The sequence below is a fragment of the Staurois parvus genome, unplaced genomic scaffold (genome assembly GCF_062004578.1).
Source record: "Staurois parvus isolate SC_StPar_1 unplaced genomic scaffold, SC_StPar_1.0 ptg000157l, whole genome shotgun sequence".
NCBI classification, from domain to species: Eukaryota; Metazoa; Chordata; class Amphibia; order Anura; family Ranidae; genus Staurois; species Staurois parvus.
Genome location: NW_028317953.1, coordinates 7,770,670 through 7,796,001, shown reverse-complemented (window position 1 = coordinate 7,796,001; position 25,332 = coordinate 7,770,670). Strand labels below are relative to the sequence as shown.

Here is a 25,332-nt window from a genome sequence, read left to right as displayed (position 1 = left end):
TCCTTATGAATCACTTAACCCTCCATGGACTGAAGGTTGGGTGTTGAAACCCCCGTGCGGGCCCTATTCCAATTTTTTGTCCAGATCCCCATTCTCTGCTTCCTTCTTTCCTACTCTTTGCACTCTGCATACTTTTCTCTTCTCAGTTCTTTTCGACCGTCTGGATTTTTCTATTTTTACAATACACTTTTTACAATTTGAAAAGGCTTGGTGGGCACTACCCAATAGGGGCTTGCCCAAATACAGTACTGAATTTTCATTAAGAGCAATATATCTTAACTATATTTAGATCCATAATGAATACTGGACCACATGGATCCCCCCTCCCTGAAAGATATGCCTACCATATATGATGTAACAGGTACCTTACATTTTCCTATCAACATTTAAATGCATTTGCACTGTATTTGTATTTTGTACCCTATGTCAAAATGTATACTCTCATATGTTGAAGTTTATCTAAGTTTTTGTATTATGATTAAATAAAACTCTTCAATAAAAATGTATTGCAGTGGAAAATTTACTAAACCATGTCCAATTTAGTCAAATCTAATTATTAGCACTGTAATAAAATAGGGAGGTGCTGAAAATGCCAAAACAAGAGACATTTGGGGTTGCAAAAAACATAAATCGTCATAATCAGCACTATGCTGTAGCATTGGTGTGATGCTGCAGCTGTCCCATATTGGATTTAAAATCAAGAACTGAATGATCATATGAGCACTGACTGCTCAGTTTTCGGTCTGCTCAGAGTGGAGAGCAGTGATTGTTGGTTACTGTTCTCCGCTCTGCCTCTCCAACGCTCACTGGAGCAACAGGTTGGAGAGGGGGCAGGTGCAGCTAGCTTTGCTATCAGCCATGTGCAGAGAGCAAAAGCCATCTGTTTAATCAGGCAGCTGGGTGGATCCCAACAATATGGTCAGGATCCTTACAGAGCATGGAGTGGCTCTGCCACGTCAGCTGACACGGAGCTCAGCACTAGGGCAGAAAATGTCCTGTGTAAATAAGCCCTAAAAATCCTAGGTAGTAGTAGAGCTTAGTATTGCGTTATCCATCAATTAACACAGAAAGTTTGGCGTTTGAGTGATACCCTTTATTGGATAAATTGAGTTATTACTTACACTACAAACGTTTTGTAACATCCATACATAACATTCCCTGATGTAAAGATAACACAACTGTAAAAACATTTTTTTTTAAAAACCCATAAAACGTTACCCTTCGATGCAAAGGACGCATTTTTGTGGATGAATGCTTTTAGCTGTGAATATGTGCAAAAATGTTAAGCGGGTCAGAAAAAGGAAATAGTCTGCTATAATATGTCTGCAAGCTCTGCATTTCATGTCAGTTAGTGAGATTTAGTTTGGCAGCTGAAAACAAACACTTGAAACCCTCCGCTACCTTATGTTACCTGATGTTATTTAAAATACGGAAATAACCGATGAGTGCAAAATACAGTAGCCTGTTGTGTCAGACAGAGCAATAATAAAATTGCATTTAATTTATTACAGATGGCTCCTGATTGGCTGCTACAGATCCTACACTTTGTACAGTTTAGAATGCTGAAAAATTCTGGTGAGCAACTGGGCTATCAAAAGTATTTGAAAGGTTAAAAGAGAAGTATGGCCAAAGCTTTTTTGGCAATACTTCTCCTGTGGGTAACAGGAGTGCACTTACGTTTTGCTTGCTTGTGACCCGGAATCCGCTAACAGTGGGCTAAAGAGCTCTGCAAGTTGTACAGGGCTGAATGCTCATGTAAATAAGCCCTTAAGTAACTTTTATCTTTGTGTGCACAGAGCAACAATGGCAATTTTGTAATATATGATTTGATAGTTTTATCTATCTAGTAACATTCTGCAAAGAAAACAATGGCAAGTCAAATACTAGTCAATTACTTGATTATGTGCTTCTACCATCTATGATGAGGTGTACACAATACGGATATAGCCGGAGAAATGCTTCCCTATAATGTTGTACCATCACTGGTAGTACTAGCATTTACCACAGGTGACATTTAAAGGGCATGATGGACTGGGGTTCAGAGGAGCAGCTGGTGTACCAATGGCAGAGTCAGCAAAAAATTTCTCTGCTAGGTTGGCTGTCTATGGCAGACAAGGTGACTTAAGTGACTGGTTTATGTGCCTACTAGATACTTGATGGGGAGGCAGAGAGGAGGACAGAATACCTCCACCAGATTGTGCCCTTCTCTGTGCAGCCGTGAAGAGGCTGGTCTCTGCCCCCCCGCCTCAGCAGTCAGCAGCAGAGCGGAGGAGGGAACTCCTCCAACAGATCCTGCAACTCTATGTGCATCTGCCTGGTCTCAGCATTCAGCAGATTCTGGCAGTTGACTTAAGCCCGAGATTAATTTGAATTTGACTCGCCCCATCTAAACCATAGACTGAAAATATATACTTCAGTAGGCACTATCCAATTTTCTTTTTCGTACATCGCAGGACACAGGGCAGGCCATAATAATGACTATGTAGGACATCCCAAAGCAATAACCTTTACATGTGGGTGACATCACAATAACCACCACCAACATCCCAAAAAGGAGCTATTCAGCTGCACGTAAAACACTGCGGCCAAAGGCAGAATCCTCCGTGGCTCTGACATCCACCTGGTAAAACCTGGTGAATATATGAACCGAAGACCATGTAGTAGTCTTGCAAATCCGAGCAACTGATGCCTGGTGGCGAATAGCCCAAGATGCCCACCACACTCCTGGTAGAGTGTGCTTTCACCCAAAATTGGGAAACCTTGCTCTTCAAATCATAGGCTTGAATGATTAACTGATGAACCCACTTAGAAATAATTGATTTGCATGTCACCTGTCCTCTTCTGGGACCTTTCAGCAAAACAAAGACGGAATCAGTCTTTCTAATCTGTGCAGTCATTCTCTCACCCTTATTGTCGGAATTACATCCAGGGCATGCAAAGATCTTTTTTTTGCCGATTGAGGCCTAGGAAAAAATTAAGGTAGAACAACATCCTGATTGAGATGAAAACTAGAAACTACCTTTGGCAAAAATGACGGATGAGGCTGTAACACCACCTTATCCTGATGTAAAACCAAAAATAGTTGCCTACAAGAAAGAGCTGCCAATATCTGATGTCCTTCTTGCAGAGGTGATTGCCACCAAAAACGAAACCTTTCGAGTTAGCAGAACTAACTGAATCTCGTTAACGGGATCAAATGGAGGTTTCTGTAAAATTGCCAAGACCAAGTTCAAGTCCCAAGGACACAGGGGGTGTCTGATAGGAGAAACAGTACGCATCACTCCCTGTAAAAAAGTACGAACCAAAGAGTGAGAAGCAATCAGTCTTTGGAAGAAAACAGCCAAGGCTGAAACCTGACCCTTAACAGTACCAACAGCCAATATCTTTTCTACTCCCGATTGAAGAAAAGACTAAATTCTCCCAATCAAATACTTCCAAGGGTGCCAATTTTGACCCTCACGCCAAGAAATATATGCCTTCCATGTTCTATAATAAATGTTCCTAGAGACCAGCTTCCTAGCGTTCAACATTGTGTGGATAACCGAGTCTGACACTCCCCTATCATTCAAGATTTCGGTCTCAACAGCCATGCCGTCAAATTCAGCGACCGTAAAGGTGGTGCAATATAGGTCCCTGAGACAGCAGGTCTTACCGATCTGGCAGAGGCCATGGATCGCCCATTGCTATCCTGACAATGTCCTTGTACCAACACCTCCTGGGCCAGGCTGGTGCTACTAAAAGCACTGGAATCATCGTGTCTAGAATCCTGTGTAATAGCCGTGGGAGGAAAAGCATATATTAGGGAAAACGGCATCACCAAGGCATCTATCCCTATCGCAAGAGGGTCCAGCATCCTGGACACAAACCTGTCCACCTTGCTGTTGAACCTGGATGCCAATAGATTTATGTCTGGGTACCCCCAATGCTGGCAGATTGCTGAGAACACCTTGAGGTGCAAAATAGACAACAGCTACATGGAGTTTGTGTGCTCTCTGTGCGTCAGTTTGGTAGTTTAACTGGTATCTGACCAATTGGTCACAAGGTAAGTAGGGGTGTAATATGAACTTGGGTGAAACCTGAGAATGTAAGCTTCATTAAGGCATAGACTAATGTGACTAGTTTTATGCATTCATTGTTTAGCAATATATCAGTGCTATACAAAACATGAAATAAAGTTGTCATTCTTGCTATAACAGTGTAGTGTTTGCACTGTGAACCATAAAATCTAGCAGACCTCATAAGAAGTAAGGACCTATAACGTGAGAAATAATAGCTTGTTTAATTTACATAATGCAAACAAGGTCAAATCACTAAATTTCAATCACAGCCCATCCAAACACAGACGTGGACTAGCATTGCCATACATATTAGTGCAAGCTACCAAGAAAGCTTGTTAGTATTCAGAGATAGTTCAGTTTTAATGTTTACCTTTGGAGTCCTCACAGTTCTTTAAGGCGGTGAGAAACGTGGATATTTCTTTACTGAGTCGCCGATGACAAAGCTGAGCATTCTGTAGGTACAAATGCAGAGACTGATCTCGTCAGAAGCAATGGACCAAGTTTTTTTTCAATCTGCATGTCATTAACATTTGTGAGATTTCTTTTGTGTATTACAGGTACTGGACATTTAAACATCCATACAGTAATGAGAGAACGCAATGCTGCATACATATGATGTGTCTCTTTTTAAATTTATTTTTAAATTATACACCATTTAGAGTAACAAAAATAAAGTTTCCATGCTAACAACCTCATACTGTTAAGGAATATGGATATCTAGAACTGGTGTTTCAGTTGCTGGTAGATATTAATGTTTTAACAATCAAGAGACTTTAAGGCTCCTATTTAAAGTTGGTAAATTATAAGGTGAGGCCTTCTCAGCCCATTGCAGGATCACATTCTTGTGGGCGCCCAGGCATAGTGACATCACCTCTTCTGAACAATGCTTTTTTTCTTTGCAAAACGTAAAGTGGTTCAAAAGTCACAAATGCACTACCTGCAGTAGGATAAAGAAAAAAATTCTTGTTTGCTCCCCCAAGCTACTAAATACTTACCCAAGTCCTATATTGATCCAGCACTGTGGCCATCTGCAGAATGCTAGGGCAGGATGATAGTAGCAGCAGGAGCCATTGGCTTTGTCTGAGCTCTGCCATGTGTGTGGCTTGCTGGGGGGGCAGACACAAACACTGAAGAGGAGCAGAAAGCGCTGGTGGGGGACCCCAGAAGCAGAGGTGCAATACCAGTGCACAGAGTAAATAAGTATAAGGTCTCATGCACACAGGGCGTTTTTTTTTTTTATTGCTTCCAAACAGCCCTCCATGTTATCCTATGTGTCCATGCACACATAGACTTTTAGAAGCTTTCAATAGCAGTAATGTTTACCAGCAGGAAAAAAAACCCAGGGTCAGTTCGTCCTTGAGCAGTGTTTAGGCAGGAAAACCGCTTGATACATGTAAAACGTACCTAAACTGCTAAAATGCTAGGCACGTTTAGCCCTTGAACGTTAATTCATTTCAATGGCCAGAATAAATTATTATTCTGGCCAATGAAATGAATTAACGCCCAAGCCCTTGTCGCTTGTAAATGTGCCTAAATGCTTGTAAAATCATTAGACACTTTGACAAGTGTCAGGCGTTTTTTCTGCCAAAACACTGCCAAGACGAGGAGCATTGTAAAACATCTTGTGTGCATGAGGCGTTAACCTTTTTCATATTTTAGGTAAAAAAAATATAGCCACTTTAATTTTTCAAATTTTAATTTGCCTTAAAGTGGAACTTCACGCTCTCAATTTAAATGACTATATTTAATCCTTATGCTAATAACATTATTAAATAGATAGGAAAGTATATTGTATTTGTTTTAAACTTTTTTTTTTTTTTTTTTTTTATTTCTTCAGTTGCTTCCTGGAAAATGTCATCATACATCTCAGGAGTTCTCAGGAGGGGAGGAGGAGATTTTTTCAGCTAAGCACACCTCCTGCCTGCATGCCTGGGCAGATGGACTCCAGGAAGTAAATGCTATATGAACCATCTGCCCTTACTCAAGCCACTGCCAGAAATGTTTTTCAAAGTGACACATTTGGAGACATGGATGGATGCGTGAGCTTGCTTTGAATATAAAAAATGATTTAAATAGCATTTTTAGTTTGTAGTGCAGATGCAGTGGGGTTCCACTTTAATTGTATACTTCATGTCAATATTAAATTCAGTTTATAGTTTTAAGAATACTTTCTATGTATTATTTGGAATTGTACTTTGAGCCTGCACATGTAATGAACAAATGTGGCTGCCCATTTCCTGCTTTGCCGTCCTCCATTGCCCCTTCACTAAATGGAGCTATACCAGATGACAGATACATTGTATACTCCCCTCTCTTATAGACAGGAGATACAAGGCAGGATGATGCTTCCTCTCACGCTATTCACTAATCTACCAAAAATATTAACACAAAAATAAAGAAGACCATTAATGAAAAAAATGTAAAAAAAAAAAATGTGGAAGTCTGAAAAAAAACACTTTACCCCTTACCGCTCAGCCCTGGTGTTCCTTTAAGTAGGTCTTTATGCCCAGGGGGTGGGATGGACGTTTTGATCATGTGACCACTGTGATTGGCTGTCACCAAGGTCACATGATTAGAAGCAGAATGCATTTAGAGCACTCTATGCACAGAAACTTGGCTGTCCATAGACGCATATGTGCACCAAGTAGACATTGAAGCCCACCATCTTTGCCGATGCACATATGCTCAATGAAAACACTCACCTTTTCCATTAATGAGATAGGTGGCCTGTCTGACTAATAGTGAGCATATGAGACAAGATAGGGTTGGATGAAAGCTCAGCTTTTACAGGAAAAGTTGATTTTGCATATAATTTTACCTGCTTATATCTGTGGATTTATTGATCAGTTTGATAGATTTGTGACATTTATTTAAGACTGGTGTTTAGATTTTGCATTTGATATAAATTTAGTTTCAGTTTATTGTGGAAGTATATTGTTTTGTTACTTTGTCCTTCACACTGCTGTTTACATATTCTGATTTTTATATGATAGATGACAGAAGAAATGTGTCCAAACTCCCATCAGACCCAGCCTAAGGAAGCTACAATTATCTCATGCCATCTTCATCCACTCCTCAAGGTGACACATTTCTCTTGTTTCAGCACATTAATGTTTTAGCACCAAGAGTAAATTTAGCTAATTGAAGGAGGAGTAAATGTTTCAGTGTTAGCAGTAACAAGCTGGACCTGCATGAATTTAGAAATAAAATGTTTAGGTAATGTGTGTTAGATTCAGTATATACAGTAAGGACAGTATGTTCTGCTACCTGTTGTGGAAACACAAGTTCAAGGCACCCAGGGGCCCTTCATTTTACATCAGCCACGGTTTATTTATGAACAAACACAAGCCAGGCTAATATAATAAAGGCTTTTATTTATCGATAAGGGAAGCAAATTCATTCTGTAGAATCATGCATGGCTCTATTTACCATAATGGAATTCATGGGCCAGTGCCTAGGAAAGCAGGGTTAGGAGTGACAACAAACCTCAATATCTACAGATAGTGATAACTTTTTCCTTATTTTGCATCCCCGTTCTGATCACCTCTGGACATTCTGGGCTACACATAGCAAAAGAAATGATAAGAGAAGGGTGTAGGAGACATTGAAATGAGTCATAAAGGAGACGTGACAATGTCATTCCTGGAATGGACTGTAAGAACCTATACATTAGTGGCTGTTGTCACCTTCAAAGTAGTCCCCTTGTGAAGTGAAGCACTTTTCTAGATGACTGTGCCACTGCTGGAAACATTCCTGGAATTCATTTTCTGGAACACTGCACAGTATTTTGCTGCAGCGTGCTGAATGTCCGAAATGTCCTCAAATCTGTGTGGTTTTAAGGCTCCATGCACACGGGGTGTTTTGATAACGCTGGTAACATTAGCTGTGTAATGTCACGTTAAAAACATGAGTTTTTCAGCTTTTTTAAGCATTTTTGCATTAGCGTTTAGCGGCGTGTTCCCGCATCTTTGCACGTTTGCTTCTTTAGCAGGTTTTTTTTTACCAAAAACACATTTTTTTGGGTCAAAAAAGTCCAAAAATGCCGGTTTACCATGTTTTTCAGTGTTACAGTGTTTTTACAGCTAAAAAACTCCTCTAGAAACCAACCAGTCCTGGGTTTTTTTCCTGCTAAAAAAACGTTGGTTACAGTCTGTGTGCACATGGACACATAGGATAACATGCTGGGGGGTTTACTAGCTGTAGAAAAAAAAACATCAAAGCCAAAAACAGCAGCTGTAAAAAACACCAGTGTGCATGAGGATTAAGGCATTTTGGAAACAACCAAAAGTCGCAGGGTGCCAAAACAGGGTGGTTGGTCAAGTTTCGGAATTTATTTGTGGGCTAGGAATTTGCGAGCACTTAACGCATCATGTGTGGAACATTGCCGTGGTGCAGAATCCACTTGTCAGGCCAGAGTTCCAGTCTTTTCCTCTGAACAGAATCCCGCAACCTTTTCAAATAACAATGTTGGTTGACCATTGTACCATGCTGAACTTGTAGTGAACTATCCCCTTGTGATTATAAAAACAAGAAAAACACACTAGCATGGTTTTGAACTGAAAAGACATGCGTGCTTTCTTTGGGCGAGGTGAATTATTTTTTTTCCACTGTATGCTCCTGTGTTTTGTTTCCGGATCATACTAAAAACACCATGTTTCATCACCGGTAATAACCCTATCAAACACCTGTGCACTCTTCAAAAGGTTGGATGAAATTTGAAGACGACCTTCTTTCTGATCTTCTGTCAAGATTTGAGGTACCATCTTTGTGGGAATCTTTCTTATTCCCAAATCCTCGGTTAGAATTGGTTTCCCTTTTCAGTTCTTCTGTCATTATTCACACACACTCAATCTTTGATCTGAACGTACACGGGTTCGCATTCTGTCCATATTCGCATCCTTATGCCATCATAGACATGTTCCTGCCCCTCCTTAACTACTTCCCGTCTGGTTGTTGTATAGAAATGGCTGGACGGTGGCAGTGCAGTGGCAGGTGGCTGTTTACAAACGGCCTCCCCGCCCCTGGCTTGTGCTTGCTCCCTGGGAGTGTGCAGCACCGCGATCCGGTGCCCGCTGTGTCCTCCGGACACAGTGGAGCACCGATCGTTGTACGGGACCTCTGTGCGAGGTCTCGATCATGTGATCACTGATTGGCCAATCAGTGATCACTGATTGGCCAATCAGTGATCACATGAAGAGTAGTAAGCAAGATGTCACTTCTGACATCATTGCTTACGTGTGAAATCTGTGAATGATCACAGAGGTCACATGGTACAAGGCTATTCACAACAGCCTTGTACCATGTGACAAGCTGTGACCAATCTCAGCTCACACAGTATTTCTCAATGGCTGCAAGAATGCAGCCAGAGAGAAGGAGAAATAATTGCTTTTACAGCCTTTATGGGTGTGAAAGCAATCAGTGTAAAAAAAAAAAAAAAAATCTTCATCACCCCCCACAAGTAGTACAGTGTCACTACTAGGGTGACAGTATGTAAAAAAAAAAAAATATAAAAAAAATAAAAATGTAAAAACAATTTTTTAAATTATAATTTTTGATTATAAACTAATTTGTTTTTTTTTTTATATAAAAAGATAACTGAATACATTTTGGCCAAGATTTATAAAGAAAGATTATTTATTTGCAAAATTTTATAAGAAACACTTTTTTTCAAAATATTTTGACTTTCATTTATATAGCAAAAAAGAAAAAAAAAATCCCAGCGATGATTAAATACCACCAAAATAAAGCTTTATCTCTCTAAAAAAAATTCATATGGGTACAGGGTTGCATGACCGCGCAATTATCATTCAAAGTGTGATAGCGCTGAAAACTGAAAATTGGCCTGGACAGGAAGGGGGTAAAAGTGTCCAGACTTGAAGTGGTTAAACCACCTTTGCCATTCAAAAACACTTTTCTTCATGGAATGTTCACCATACACCTGTTACTGAGCTCGATTTTCACTCACACTTTTGTCAATTATCATGTAAAATTTGATGTTAATCCACTGCTGCAGATTCCTGTCACTCATTTTCCACCAACACCACAATGCACACAGGTGTTAATTCATCTACTACTCTGTAAAGACTGAGTAAACTGGTCTGCGACGCAGGAGAGAGCAAGTTAAAACATGTCAGAACACGCTCAAGTTTGAATGGCTGTGTGACTTACCACCATAGTGCTGCGCTGCGGGCATTCTGGGAAATGTTACACCTCATAGTTCAGAACACCTGAAAACGTTTGTCCCATCTTTCGTTTGTTGGTCTGCAAGTGCAGAAAGTAGTTCTGCATATAAAGCAGACCCCATGCTGCCTCTAAATGTATATTGTAGCATTAGTTTTACTAAATTAATTACATGACACAAGAGGCAGGTCTTCTAGAGAAGGACATCATAATTCAAGTGTTACTAAATCCAGGACCCTGCATTCACTATATCTGGCCTCCCACAGTACACGGAAATGCAATTATTTTAGTAAATATAAACTGCTATATACTTTTTCTAATCAGCAGTTAGAGCAGTCTTGTGAATTATATCAGTGTCCAGCAGAGCCTTGGTTAAAGCTTGTAGGAGGAGGTTTCATTCTCCCCTAATTGTCCTATGAGGCTGCAGGACCCCTGACCTTCTGTCTGGACAGCGCTGATTGGCCCTGTACTGATAAAATGCACTCTCCCAAGAAAAAACCCCCCAAAAAACCTCTCAAGCAATACACACCAAACTGAGCATGTGCAGCATGCCCCCAAGGCTCTGTTCTATCAGCAGATGGATTGGAGACTGTAGAAGAAAGGGAGGATCAGAGAAGACAGGATCAATTATCCTTTTTACACAATGCAGAGCATGCTTACTACATATACAGACTGATTTTACTGTTGTGGGTTTAGTAACACTTCCAGGTGTGCTTTGGGCAGCACGATATCTGAATACAGCCCTGGACTTTTGCAACACAGTTTCTATTACAATTAATAAAGGGACTAAGTGTTGCCATTCGATCTTCAGAGGACACCCTTAGCCACAGTAATGACGCTAGTTTTGTCTTATGGTATTAGAACTAGAATATACAGGAAAATGTAATCAAATATGCTAGCTTCTGTTTCCTATCCTGCCCCTAAAATGACTCCATCTATGTATGACCTGCAAGTCTGACCATGTTGGGTAATGGTTGCAAATTTCTCATCCCTTAGCTGAAGCAATGTGTGAAAAATGAAAAACACAGCCATGCTTACCATGTGCATTCCATAATTACATACACTATGTTGCCAAAAGTATTGGGACACCCCTCCAAATCATTGGATTCAGGCATTCCAGTCACCTCCATGGTCACAGGTGTATAAAATCAAGCACCTAGGCATGCAGACTGCTTCTACAAACATTAGTGAAAGAATGGTCGCTCTCAGGAGCTCAATGAATTTAAGCGTAGTACTGTTATATGTTGCCACCTGTGCAATAAGTCCATTTGTGAAATTTCCTTGCTACTAAATATTCCACGGTTAAATGTTAGTGGTGTTATAACAAAGTGGAAGAAACTGAGAACAGCAGCAACTCAGCCATCAAGTGGTAGGCCACATAAAATGACAGAGTGGGGTCAGCGCATGTTGAAGCACACAGTGCACAGAAGTCGCCAACTGTCTGCAGAGTCAATAGCCAAAGACCTTCAAACTTCGTGTGGCCTTCAGATTAGCACAACAACAGTGCGTAGAAAGCTTCATGGAATGGGCTTCCATGGCCGAACAGCTGCATCCAAGCCTTACATCACACTTCTCTGTCTGGCAATCTGATGGACGTGTCTGGGTTTGGCAGTTGACAGGAGAATGGTACTTGCCTGACTGCATTGCGCCAATTGTAAAGTTTGGTGGAAGGGGGAAATTATGGCGTGGGGTTGTTTTTCAGGGGTTGGGATTGGTCCCTTAGTTCCAGTGAAGGAAACTCTAAGGCATCAGCATACCAAGACATTTTGGACAATTTCATGCTCCCAACATTGTGGGAACAGTTTGGGGATGGCCTCTTCCTGTTCCAACATAACTGTGCACCATTGCACAAAGCAAGGTCCATAAAGACATGGATGAGCAAGCTTGGGGTGGAGGAACTTGACTGGCCTGCACAGAATCCTAACTTCAACCCAATAGAACACCTTTGGGATGAATTAGAGCGGAGACGGCTAGCCAGGCCTTCTCGTCCAACATCAGTGCCTGACCTCACAAATGCGCTTCTGGAAGGATGGTCAAACATTCCCATAGACACACTCCTACACTTTGTGGACAGCCTTCCCAAAAGAGTTGAAGCTGTTATAGCTGCAAAGGGTGGGCCAACTCAATATTGAACCCTACGGACTAAGACTGAGATGCCATTAAAGTTCATGTGCATTTAAAAGACAGGCGATCCAATAGTTTTGGCAATAAAGTGCATCTGTCACATTACATCACCCAAGCTATATTTTCTGTAAGGCCTCATGCGCACAGACGTTTTTATGCTGAGAAGTCTTCTAGTGCAAAATTCCAGGTGCTTTCATACACCTAGGGAGCAGAAGTTGCTGCATACAGATATCAATGCAAATGAATAGCTGTACTTGTGTAAACACTGTTCATTTCTGCGTTTGCGCACATGGTGGGTTTCTCCAAATGTGAAAGTGGCATGTATGGAGAAACACACCGTACGCACATGTGAGGGTAAACATCAATGTAAAAGCGATTGGCATTTATGCCAGAACAGCTGCATACAGCCACGGCAATAGTAGAATATTTCCTTTTCAAATGTACAGTAAATACTGTTTGTACAGGTTTTTTTTTTACAATTTTGAATCTTGGACATATATATTCTAGAATATTCACTAAGTAGAATCAGTCAGAGAGTGTAATCTACTGAGCTTGTCCAATAGGCTTTACTATGGGGACTTCTTAATTATACTCTGTATATTACCCACTGAGTAAGAAAAACTTACTAAAACGGTTCTGCTCAATATTGCCCAGAGGAATAGAACTATGTATTGCACACAATTAAATGCTTGTCAGATATCCAAACACAAAACAATGTGTCCAGTCAGCTGTTAAAAACAGATATGTGAGTGTGGATGTCTACTGGAGCAATCATTGTTCCTCAGCCAGAAAATGACATCATAGGTCCCACCAGAGATATCTTCATTTGTGTCATTTACAAAAAGATTAACAAAACATGTCTCTACAGCTTGAACAAGTAGTTAATACAGGAGGTTCTCAGCCAAACGTTTTCACTTTGAAAGAATGGCATGAAAGCTGGAAGTGATAAATAAAGCATCCTTTTATGAAAAGGCTAAAATTTGCATTTTTTGTAGTAGAAATGTAGGTCCACACAGCAGCCCATAATGAGAAAAAAAGACGATGTTCTCTCTACATGTACTATACAGTGCAGAAGGCTGGCTGTTTGTGGCATGACTCAAAGCTGTAGCTCATTATTATCTCTAGGGAGGTGTTAACCAAAATGCTGCATTGGAGATCACCATTGTATCTTGAATGTGTGCTATTGCTGCTACTAGCTCACAATCACTTTCAAATGATTTACTGTCAGCGCACAACATTTATTGGCTTACCAAGATGTCTAGACACTATTCTAAGAGCCTGGCTCAGGTTTGAATGACTCCTCACAGTACTGCCTGCTCGCATTACACCCAAGAAATTCTTTACAATCAACTCCTCCTCTATGACCACCTACTCTGGCCCTCAAGCTGATACAAACTTGGTTCTCTACAACCCTTCTCTTGGACCCACTCTGAACTGGTCAGTGAAAGCCAGAAATAGGATGAGGAGGATACTAAATGATACAAAACACTCATTAAACAACCAGCATCACATACAAAAATAGAAATATATATATATATATATATATATATATATATATATACACACACACACACACACACACACACACATATACATACACATATACATACACACACATACATACAGTTAGGTCCATATATATTTGGACACAGGCACAATTTTAGTTTTTTCAGGTATTTATCAAAACATATTCAAGCTATAGTTATATAATGGATATGGGCTGAAAGTGCACACTCAGGTTTAATTTGAGGGTATGTACATCCAAATTGGAAGAAGGGTTTAGGAATTACAGCTCTTAAGAGTAACCATCTCCCCTTTTTCAAGGGACCAAATGTAATTGGACATTTGAATATAAAATCACAAATAAAATGTTTATTTTTAATATTTTCCTGAGAATCCTCAACTGGCAATGACTGCCTGAAGTCTGGAACCCAAGGACATTACCAAAGACTGGGTTTCCTCCTTTCTGATGCTTTGCCAGGCTCTAACTGCAGCTTTCTTCAGTTGTTCTTTGTTTGTGGGTCTTTCTGCCTTTAGTTTTGCCTTCAGCAAGTGAAATGCATGCTCAATTGGGTTGAGATCAGATGATTGACTCGGCCATTGCAGAATATTCCACTTCTTTTCCTTCAAAAGCTCCTGGGTTGCTTTTGCAGTGTGCTTTGGATCATTTTCCATCTGTACTGTGAAGCGCAGTCCAATCAACTTTGCTGCATTTGGCTGAATCTAGGCTGACAGTATATCTTTAAACACTGCAGAATTCATCTGGCTGCTTCTGTCTTCTGTCACATCATCAATAAACACCAATGACCCAGTGCCACTGGAAGCCATGTATGCCCATGCCATCACACTGCCTCCACCATGTTTTACAGATGACGTTGTGTGATTTGGATCATGAGCTGTTCCAAGCCTTCTCCACAATTTCTTCTTCCCGTCATTCTGGTACAGATTCATTTTAACTTTCATCCGTCCAAAGAATGCTTTTCCAGATCTGATCTGGCTTTTTTTTTTTTCAGATGTTTTTTGGCAAAGTCTAATCTGGCTTTTCTATTCTTCAGGCTTATGAATGGTTTGCATCTTGTGGTAAACCCTCTGTATTTGCTCACATTAAGTCTTCTCTTGATTGTAGACTATGATAATGATACACCCACCTCCTGGAGAGTGTCCTTCACATGTCTGGATGTTGTGAATGGGTTTTTCTTTAGCATAGAACGGATCCTGCAATCATCCACCACTGTTGTCTTCCATGGACGTCCATGCCTTTTTATGTTGCTGAGCTCACCAGTGTGTTCTTATTTCCTCAGAATGTACCAAACTGTTGATTTGGCCACTCCTAATGTTGCTGCTATCTCTCTGATGGATTTGTTTTGTTTTTGAATCCTTACAATGGCCTGTTTCACTTGCATGGACAGCTCCTTTAAATGCATGATGTAGGTTCACAGCAATAGATTTCAAATGCAAATACCACGCTTAGAATCAACTCCAGACCTGCTTAATTGATGAAGAAATAATGGAGTAGCCCACACCTGGCCATGAAACAGCTCGATTCAATTCTCCAATTATTTTGGTTCCTTGAAAAAGGGGGGATGGCTTCTCTTAAGAGCTGAAATTCCTAAACCCTTCCTCCAATGTGGATGTACATACCCTCAAATTAAACCTGAGTGTGCACTTTCAGTCCATATCCATTATATAACTATAGCTTGAATATATTTTGGTAAATACCTGAAAATAACTAAAATTGTGCCTGTGTCCAAATATATATGGACCTAACTGTATAATTTATAAAAATGCACTTATTTGAGATGTAACAACAAGCATGGGAAAGCTTCAGAAATCAGACATCTGGGTCTGAATTTTTATTAGCTCTGGATTTTAGAAATTGGGCAAGGGAATTGTATTATAATTTTAACTCCCCTTAAAGAGTTGGAATAGGGTCAAGCTTGCTCCTTACTTAAGAAGCCAAGTTAATGTTTGTGTACCAGGGTATTCTTTAGGTGCCCTGGATGTATTAGCAGTGTTTTTCCCTACTTCAGAAATAAACAAATATTTAAACCTAAATCTAGCTACACATTTATTTATTATTACAGGTACTTATATAACGAGCTTACAATCTAGGGTCCCTAACTTACATTCATATATACACAATACTAGGGCCATTTAACCTACCAGCATGTCTTTGGAGTGTGGGAGGAAACCGGAGTACCCGGAGGAAACCCAAGCTCAGGAAGAACATGAAAACTCCAGGTAGGTAGTGGCGTGGTTGGGATTCGAACCAACGACCATTGGTCAATACTTCTAAGTTCAACAGGCGGGGAGCTGGTCCTGGCTGTCTATGAAGGGTACATACTGCAATAAATATTTTTAGGGTACCGGTTTATCTTAAAACTGGAATGACTAGACATTGGTATTTTAATTTGTCTCCAAAAGATGTACAGACAAGAGTAGCAGCTATACAGCTTTGTTGCAGTGCAGTACTGCCTCCTGTCTGTGGGTGCTTTCATGTCACTGACAGATTTCCCTCTCTCTACAGTTTTAGATTATTTTTTTGTATTTTTTTGGAAACCTGAGTGGAAACTCCTTTGTTAGTAATTTATGGTAGGCCATAATTTTCCAAGACTGGAGCTGTGCAATGGCGGGAAAATCTAGTTTCGAGCCCTTGAGTGGCTTTAAAGCTACTCCTATGCAGTCTCATCACAACAGATCAATGGGGTTCAAAGCAGTCCTTTCACTCCCACATGATGATGATTTGTGTTTGGGTCATTTAGGAACAGCTATTGCTAGCTTAACCCATTTTCAAGCACAAAGCTACAGAGACCACATTTCTGATTAAGCATAATCCTTCACTTATCTAATCGACAACCTTCTTCATGGGATTTAAATAAACTTGAGATAATCATGCTCCTGCTATTCCTACTGCAATTATAGGGGATAATAGGTTTATTAGCATAATGTGGAATAAGGAAAGGCTGCACAATACCATAATGAAACAGTAATATAAAATTAATAATTCCATCAAAAGGTTATTGCTTTACGGAACTTCTATCTGCATTTTTAGCAGCAGTAAACCAGAGATTATTTTAGAAAAGAATTTTGAGTCTAGGATGAGCTCAGTGGTATGCAACTTTCCCAGTTGTCTATTTTTATGACATGGTCTTTGGCCATTTATTTGACTTTGGTAGGTCAATAAAAAATGCTAAGTTTTAAGTCAAAACTCCATTCAAATAGACTAAGCTTCATTGGGTGGTATCAAATAGAGTTAGATCTTTGGAGGGTAAAGGTTTATGTGACCTTTCTGAGAAGACCCCCCTCCCTTCATTGTAGCTCTTACAACTGCTAAAAGAATTGGTCATGCCAGCCACTTGGGAGTTGCCATTTTCATCCTACAGCTTCACTGCCTAATAAATTGCAAATCTAGGTAAAAATACGCAGGTTGGGATTTCCAACATCACTTTTAGCACGCTGACCCTGGGTCAGTGCTTTAGTTGATAATGAAGCCAAAGGTCGATCGCCAGAGGTACTAGACAAGGCTGCCCACTTTCCCCCTTACTTTTTATTTTAGCTTTGGAACCGTTGGCTGAGGCCATTCGTATGCATCCCGATGTTAAGGGGATTGACGTGGCAGGTTCCCATCATAAATTGTCTTTGTTTGCTGACGACATATTGTTGTCAATTTCGCACCCGGGGGTTACTTTGCCAAATTTGTTCGCGGTCCTTGACTCTTTTGCGATCCTCTCGGGTCTGCGTGTTAACCCTGCTAAGTCTAGAGCTATGTCAGTTACCATTCCACCATCACTTTTGACTACTTTGAAACAAACATTCCCTTTTCAATGGCTTTCGGCCTTGCCACATTTAGGAATTAAGCTTACTCCGACGTATGACGGACTGTATCAGGCTAATTTTCCCATTATTTTTCAGGAGCTGACTATGTTATTGTCCTCCTGGTCTCATTTCCCACTTTCCTGGTTTGGCAGAATTAATGCGATCCGTATGACCTATCTTCCAAAACTATTGTACTTATTTCATGTTTTGCCGGTTCCAGTACCTCTGCATATATTACGTATCCATCAGCGAAAACTTTTATCCTTTATTTGGGGTTCTTCTCGACCCAGAATCAGCAAACATATCTTATTTGCACGACGGAGTATGGGAGGACTGTCGGTCCCAAATCTCCAGTCTTACTACTTGGCGGCCAACATCGCCCCCCTAGCTCATGTTCATGCTTCCCACCACTTCCCCCTGTGGGCTGTGGTGGAAATGATGGACTCCCACCCGATTCCACTCTCCTCTTTGCCATGGCTTCCCATCTCTCAACGCCCATCTACCCTTAGCCCGACATTGACATTCTCGCTACGGCTTTGGGATTCTATTAAATATTCCGCTGGCCTCATTTCTCCTCACCTGCCGTTGTTACGTCTAATACATAACCCACTGTTTCCTCCGGGTAAGGACAATCCCAAACAATTTGCTTGGTGGCAGACACATGGTTTTTATGATATTCATTCGCTCCTATCTCCCACCGGAATAATTGCCTTTGAAACTTTGCGATCTTCCTATAACATTCCTCTGCGGGAACACTTTGGCTATCTCCAACTTCGCCACTTTATTAATACATTAATACGAACGCATACGGGACCTTATCGTCTGTCTCCCTTTGAAAGTCAGTGAAGACATAGACCTCATGCCCCGGGTTTGATTTCCTTGATTTATTCTTCTATTATATCTTATAGAACCCCTCCGGTTAGTTCCTACCACCAACGTTGGCAGTCTGAATTAGGGGGGACTTTGGATCAACAGGATTGGCAGACCATGACCCAAGCGCTAACTAGGTGTTCCAGGAATGTCATTATCCTTGAGAACGCCTACAAAATTCTGTACCGATGGTACTATACGCCTGCCCGTCTAGCTAGTTTTATACCTACATATTCCCCGGTTTGTTTTCGGGGATGCCAACAATTGGGTACCATGGCCCATATCTGGTGGACTTGCCCTAAAGTGATCAGATTTTGGATTAGGGTGTATGCCCTCCTTCGCACTATGCTTCACACAGACATTAAGCGTAATCCATATGAAGCGCTCTTATTTAAAACATTGGAGGGTCTCCTCCGTTCTGAGCGGCAGCTGGCATCACACTTATTTGTGGCAACGAAGTTGACAATTGCGAGAGCTTGGAAAACTCCTCTCCTCAGCTTTGAAGCTGTCAAAAATCGGATGAACTTCATAATGGTTAATGAAAAACTGACGGCCATATTGTCGGATACCCATACAAAATTTCTGCAGGTATGGCGTCCCTGGCTGGATGTAGCTCAGCCCTCAAGATTTGACCAGTCTCTGCTTTCGATATGAGGATGGATATTGCCGTGATTACCCCGGAGCCCTTCTTGGGTATGTGGTTTTTTTTTTTTCTCTCTCTTTCTTTCTTCCTCTTCTCGTACGTGTCTCTCTACTGTTTGTCTCTTTCTAATCCATTGTTCAAACTATCCTTAACCACTTCCCGACCGGCCGTTGTATATAAACGGCCGGACGGTGGCACTGCAGGGTCGGGTGGCCGTCTATAAACGGCCTCCCCGCACCCTGCTTGTGCACGCTCCCTGGGAGTGCGCAGCACCGCGATCCGGTGCCCGCTGTGTCCTCCGGACACAGTGAAACACCGATTGTCGGACGGGACCTCTGTACGAGGTCCCGATCATGTGATCACTGATTGGCCAATCAGTGATCACATGCAAAGTAGTAAGCAAGATGTCACTTCTGACATCATTGCTTACTATGTGTGAAATCTGTGAATGATCACAGAGGTCACATGGTACAAGGCTATTCACAAAAGCCTTGTACCATGTGACAAGCTGTGACCAATCACAGCTCACTCTGTATTTCTCAATGAGTGCAGGAATGCACACAGAGAGAAAGAGAAATGATTGCTTTTACATCCTATATGGGTGTAAAAGCAATCAGTGTAAAAAAAAAAAAAAATCTTTATCACCCCTCACAAGTAGTACAGTGTCACCATGGTGACACTGTACTGCTAGGGTGACAGTATGTAAAAAATAAAAATAAAAATAAAAAATAATAATATAAAAAAATAAAATAAAAATCTAAAAAAAAATGTTTAAAAATTATAATTTTTGCTTATAAACTAATTTGGATTTTTTTTTTTTACTAAAAAGATAACGGAATAAATTTTGGCTAAGATTTATGATGAAATATTATTTATTTGCAAAATTTTACTAAAAAAACACTTTTTTAAAAAATTTTTGGACATTTCATTTACATAGCAAAAAAAAATACAAATCCCAGTGGTGAATAAATACCACCAAAATAAAGCTTTATCTATCTAAAAAAATGGTAAAAAATTCATTTGGGTACAGTGTTGCATGACCGCGCAATTGTCATTCAAAGTGTGATAGCGCTGAAAGCTGAAAATTGCCCTGGTCAGGAAGGGGGTAAAAGTGTCCGGTCTGGAAGTGGTTAATCACACTTTACAGATTGAATTTACGGTTTCATGTGCTACATATGCGTCACTATTTAGAAATACGAAACATTTATGTAAATCTTTTGATCTATGCCGCTACCAATACATGACTTAAATTGATTTTCATTCATTTAGTACAATTTATATTTGATGGTCATTATATCTGTGATCCATATGTTTGTTTATGTTTTGCTTCATCTATAATAAAACCCTTTGTAAAAGATAATGAAGCCAAAGGATTAGAATGAAAGTCCATTCATTTTCACCCCATTTCTATCTCAAAAGGTTCTCTTAAAATATGACAACCCTAAGTCTTTTTCTCTCTCAAGTTTTGGTTAAAGTGGAGAAGAAGAACCCTCTTGTTGGGTTTTTACTGCTATCCAGAGCTCAATTAGCGAGATTTAACCTCAATCCTGCTGACACCTGTTTTACCAGACAGGAAGTAAGAGAAAAATCAGGGAGTTCTAGGCTCCTAGTACTCTCTATATGAAATGATTTTGAATGGAAATATTGAGCCACAACTGTGAGCCTAGCAGTGTGGCCCCATCCACTTGAATAGGTCTCATTCTCTAGCACACAACAGGGAGTATCGTTTTTGCTGCGGCCCACCGCAAAGTGACACAATCACCCCTGTGTGTACAGGATTGTCATGACTAGGAGACAGGTGCGGTGGGCAGCAGGAAAGCTTTAAAAATGTTCTTCAACTGCTATATCCAAAACTAAGAAACATTTTGGCTTGGCATACACTTTACCTTACCTAACTATTGTTTTTCTTTATTTCCCCTTTCTGGATTCTCCAAAGCAGAAATGCTTTGGAGAATCCAGAAAGGGGAAAAAAAGAAAAATAATACAAGCTTCATTCCACATAAAACACTGAGCAGTATACTTAGAAGAAGGCCTTCAATGCCGTGCTGGTAAAGCACTAAAAACTGAGTTAAACTTCTGCTCTTTATTTCTAAACGCTTTTCAGGCAAAAATGACCACCTTCTAACAATTCAAAATATAAAGCTTTCAGGATATCAACTTACATTTAATTGGTTGTAAAGTCCAATTTTTAACTTGTACCTACAGGTAAGCCTATAATAAGGATACAGTAAATATCTCCTAAATTTGCACTGTTTAGGAGATGTTCACACAAGATGCAGCAGGTGACGTTACTGGTCTATTCACTCTGAAGGGACGGCATATACGTGCCATAGCCTCAGTTCTCTGTGCCATGGCTGTGACTCCTGCATGCATACTCAGGATGGATGTTGTGGCTTGGCCATTCATACAGCTGGAGCTCAGGAACCCTGTCAGCAGACAAAGTGTGATGCTGGAAGGCTTCGTTTTAAGGTAAGCATGCCATGCATACTAGCACATTAGAACATTAACTTGCAGGTGGACTTTTTTTCTTTACGGACTTTACTACCACTTTAAATATTTTGCAAGATAAAACCTAAGCATCATCTAGGACAAAATCTACAAATCGTGCTTGATAATTATAATCACAAGCCATGAGTATTCTCACCACAATGAAAGGATCAAACATACCCTCCAGTGTTCATAAGAAGTACTGCAGAAAAAGTATGTAAAACACTGGGTTGAGGTGCATTTTGCATTTTTTGCACTTGCGTTTTTGCCATGTTTTTCAGGGTTTTTTTTATTTTTCTCGTTGCTAGTCAGATTTTAAATGCAAAACGCATCAAAAATGCTTTTCTGCAGCGTTCCCACTGAAGTTTATAGAACCAAAAACGCAACATTTTGTGTTCAAAAAAGTCCCTGACCCTTTTCAAAAAATGCACCGGGCGAAAACGTAGAGATGTGAAACCTGTCCTATAGGACATCATGTTAAATGGACTGTACTGCGTTTCTGCAAAATGCAAAACACTGCAGAAAATGCATAGGTGTGAACCTAGGGTAAGATGTGTTCAGGACCATATGAATGGGATGTCCCATATGAAAATGTACAGTACATAGGACCCTCACTGAAACTAACCTGGCTTAGTCTGCAAGGTATTTAGGTAAAGTCACTGTGAGTTTATCACATGGCAAACAAAAAAATGAATTTAAAAAACTTGTTTTTTGGAAAGGTGTAAGACTTAACTTCTTACCAACAAAGTATGTGGTACAATTTTAAGAATTTCTCCATGATGTAACTAAATCAGAACTTTACCTATAACAACTTAAGTAAAAAAAAAAAAAAAAAAAAGTTCTTTAGCATAGAACATACATTCCAAATTAATAATTATGCTACCAAAATTAGTGTGTGCTGTAAATTGCCTCCAGCATTGCTCCTGTTTCTTCTTGCTGGAGGCTGTCATTTTGCTGAAGCTCAGAGCCCCTGAGCAGCAGTAAATGTTGAGGCTGTCAGCAGATCAGTCTTTGATGGCTCTGATTTTAGGCACAGTGCTGAAAAATAGAGAGCAGCTGAGCATGTGTACTAATGGATTTTAAACAGTATAGGCACTTATTTTTCATGTTTTACATGCAAAAGGGGCCAGCCTGAAGTGATCTAGCAGGACTTAATTTTCTGACTAAACTTCCACTAAGGAACCAAGACCATAACTTTCCCATTATGTTTTACATTCTTGTAAAATTATATATCACATTTACATTACAGAGACAAAGCACACATTGCAAGGCAAATAAACATTAAACTATGCCTTCTATATTCATGACTGGAAAACTTCACATTTGGAATTACCTCCAGTGACTCCTTTATGTCTCCAACTAACACAATGTCTTCATCTTCATCATCACTGAGCTGGTCTTGAGAGCAATAATGAGTGCTATAAGCAGAGTGTTCATCAATGGCAGCCAGCCAGTCCTAGAGAACAAATATAAAAATCCCCTTGTACAGTTAATAATTACTTTGCTAAAGAATAATTTTCAAGCCTTACATATATGAATTAAAGAGGGCTGTATTGACACAGGTTTCATGTGCTAAAATATTCTACAAGAGGAAGCTGATTGAAAAAATTAAAAAAAATCATAAAATAATATTAGCCTCTCCCTACAAAGTGGTTTAAAATGTCTGCAATTTAGCTTACCTCTCTTGTGTGCCTCAGGTTTTTGGGCAAGACTTTGAAGTAATGAATGCTATCATCAAAGCATTTTACAGTAAAAGATGAATTATCTGTGGATTTAACCTTGAAGGAAAAATATTAAAAATATTAAATATTTGGCAGTTTGTAAAAAGGTTTAAACTAAGGGTTTTTATATGTTGAGCCCAGAATATCATCCCCCAGGACAGTACTGCATTCTCTATCTCATCTTCTGCCCCCTCCTAGACAGAACAAGGTCTCTGAGCACACTACAGATGTCTGTGTCACATATTCTCATGTGTACCAACATCTGCAGTCATCCCAGTAAAGTTATAATTATATTTCTAACACCCAATATAAAAGTGAAAAAAAAAGACAAGAAAAAACCCCACACAAATATACAGTGCATTCATAAAGTATTCAGACCCCTTTCACTTTCAGTTTTGTGATGTTGCAGCCTGATACTACAGTTGTTTAAAATCATTTTTTTTTTCATTAAATCTACACTCAGTACCCCATAATGACAAAGTGAAAACAGAATTTTAGAAATGTTTGCAAATGTATTAAAAAGGTAAAACTGAAATATCACATTGACAGAAGTATTTAGACACTTTAAAAGAACACTTGAAATTTAGCTCAAGTGCCTCCTATTTTTCTTGGTCTATGCGGAGAGAATTCTACACCTTGATTAGAGTCCACCTGCAGTAAATTAAAATTGGTTGGACATGATTTGGAAAGGCACACATCTCTCTATAAAAGGCCTCACAGCTGACAATGCCTACTGTTTGGCACAAACAGGACTCCTGTGTGGAGATGGGACAAAGTTCTAGAAGGACAACCATCACTGCAGTCCTCCATCGATCTGGGCTTTATGGCAGAGTGGCAAGATGGAAGCCTCTCTTTAGTGCAAAACACATGAAAGTCCACTTGGAGTTTGCAAAAAAGCACCTAAAGGACTCTCAGACTGTGAGGAACAAAATTATCAGGTCTGATGAAACCAAGATTGAACTATTTGGCCTCAGTTCTAAACATTATGTCTGGAGGAAACCAGGCACCGCTCATCACCTGCCCAATACCATCCCAAGGGTGAAGCATAGTGGTGGCAGCATTATGCTGTGGGGGTGTTTTTCAGCAGTAGGGACTGAGAGACTGGTCAGGGTTGAGGGAAAGCTGAATGGAGCAAAGTACAGAGATATCCTCAATGAAAACCTATTGCACAGGGCTCGGGACCTCATACTTGGCCAAAGGTTCACCTTCCAACATGACAATGATCCTGAGCACACAGCAAAGACAACTCAGGAGTAGCTTATGAACAACTCTGTGAATGTCCTAGAGTAGTCCAGCCATAGCCCTGACTTGAACCCTAGTAAACCTCTCTGGAGAGACCTGAAAATGGCTGTCCACCAATGGTCTCAAGCCAACCTGACTGAGCTTGAGAGGATTTGCAGAAAAATGGCAGAACATCCTCCAATCCAGGTTTGCAAAGCTTGTCGTGTCATACCCAAAAAGACTCAAGGCTGTATTTGCTGCCAAAGGGTGCTTCAACAGAGTACTGAGTAAAGGGTCTGAATACTTAAGTACATGTGATAGTTCAGTTCTTTTTTAATAAGTTCACAGACATTTCTAAACTTCTGTTTTCACTGTCATTATGTAGTTCTGAGTGTAGATTAATGAGAAAAAATTGAATTTAAGCAACTGTATTAGTCTGCAACATAACAAAATGGAAAAAAAAGTGTCTGAATACTTTATGAATGTATTGTAAACCCCACACCTCCAAAACACAATCCTGTACCCACAGTTGATCCAGATGAAAGTAATAAAAACAAGAAAAAAAAAAAGAAAATTCTTCCTGACTTCCTGAATGAGGCATTCAGATATTCCCTGGATCAACTACCCCTGGTGTTATTACCTACTAATATTAGTATCCATGTACTGTATATTAAGAAAGGCCTTTTTTTTTTTTTTTTAAACCATCTACTAA

General features: G+C 40.0%; 1 protein-coding gene across 6 annotated transcripts in view; it reads right to left on the bottom strand.

Annotated features, from left to right (window-relative positions):
* Positions 1-25,332, bottom strand: part of OSBPL1A (oxysterol binding protein like 1A) — a 163,092-nt gene that overhangs the window by 104,595 nt on the left and 33,165 nt on the right. For 5 of the 6 annotated variants that reach the window (XM_089675721.1, XM_089675722.1, XM_089675725.1 and 2 more), the window contains 3 exons: positions 23,358-23,456; positions 23,012-23,134; positions 4,429-4,510 (listed from right to left, as the gene is read on the bottom strand). In XM_089675721.1, the coding sequence (XP_089531847.1) occupies positions 4,429-4,510; positions 23,012-23,134; positions 23,358-23,456 (304 nt within the window). The remainder of the gene's footprint in view (positions 1-4,428; positions 4,511-23,011; positions 23,135-23,357; positions 23,457-25,332) is intronic. The other variant, XM_089675723.1, reaches the window with a different exon arrangement.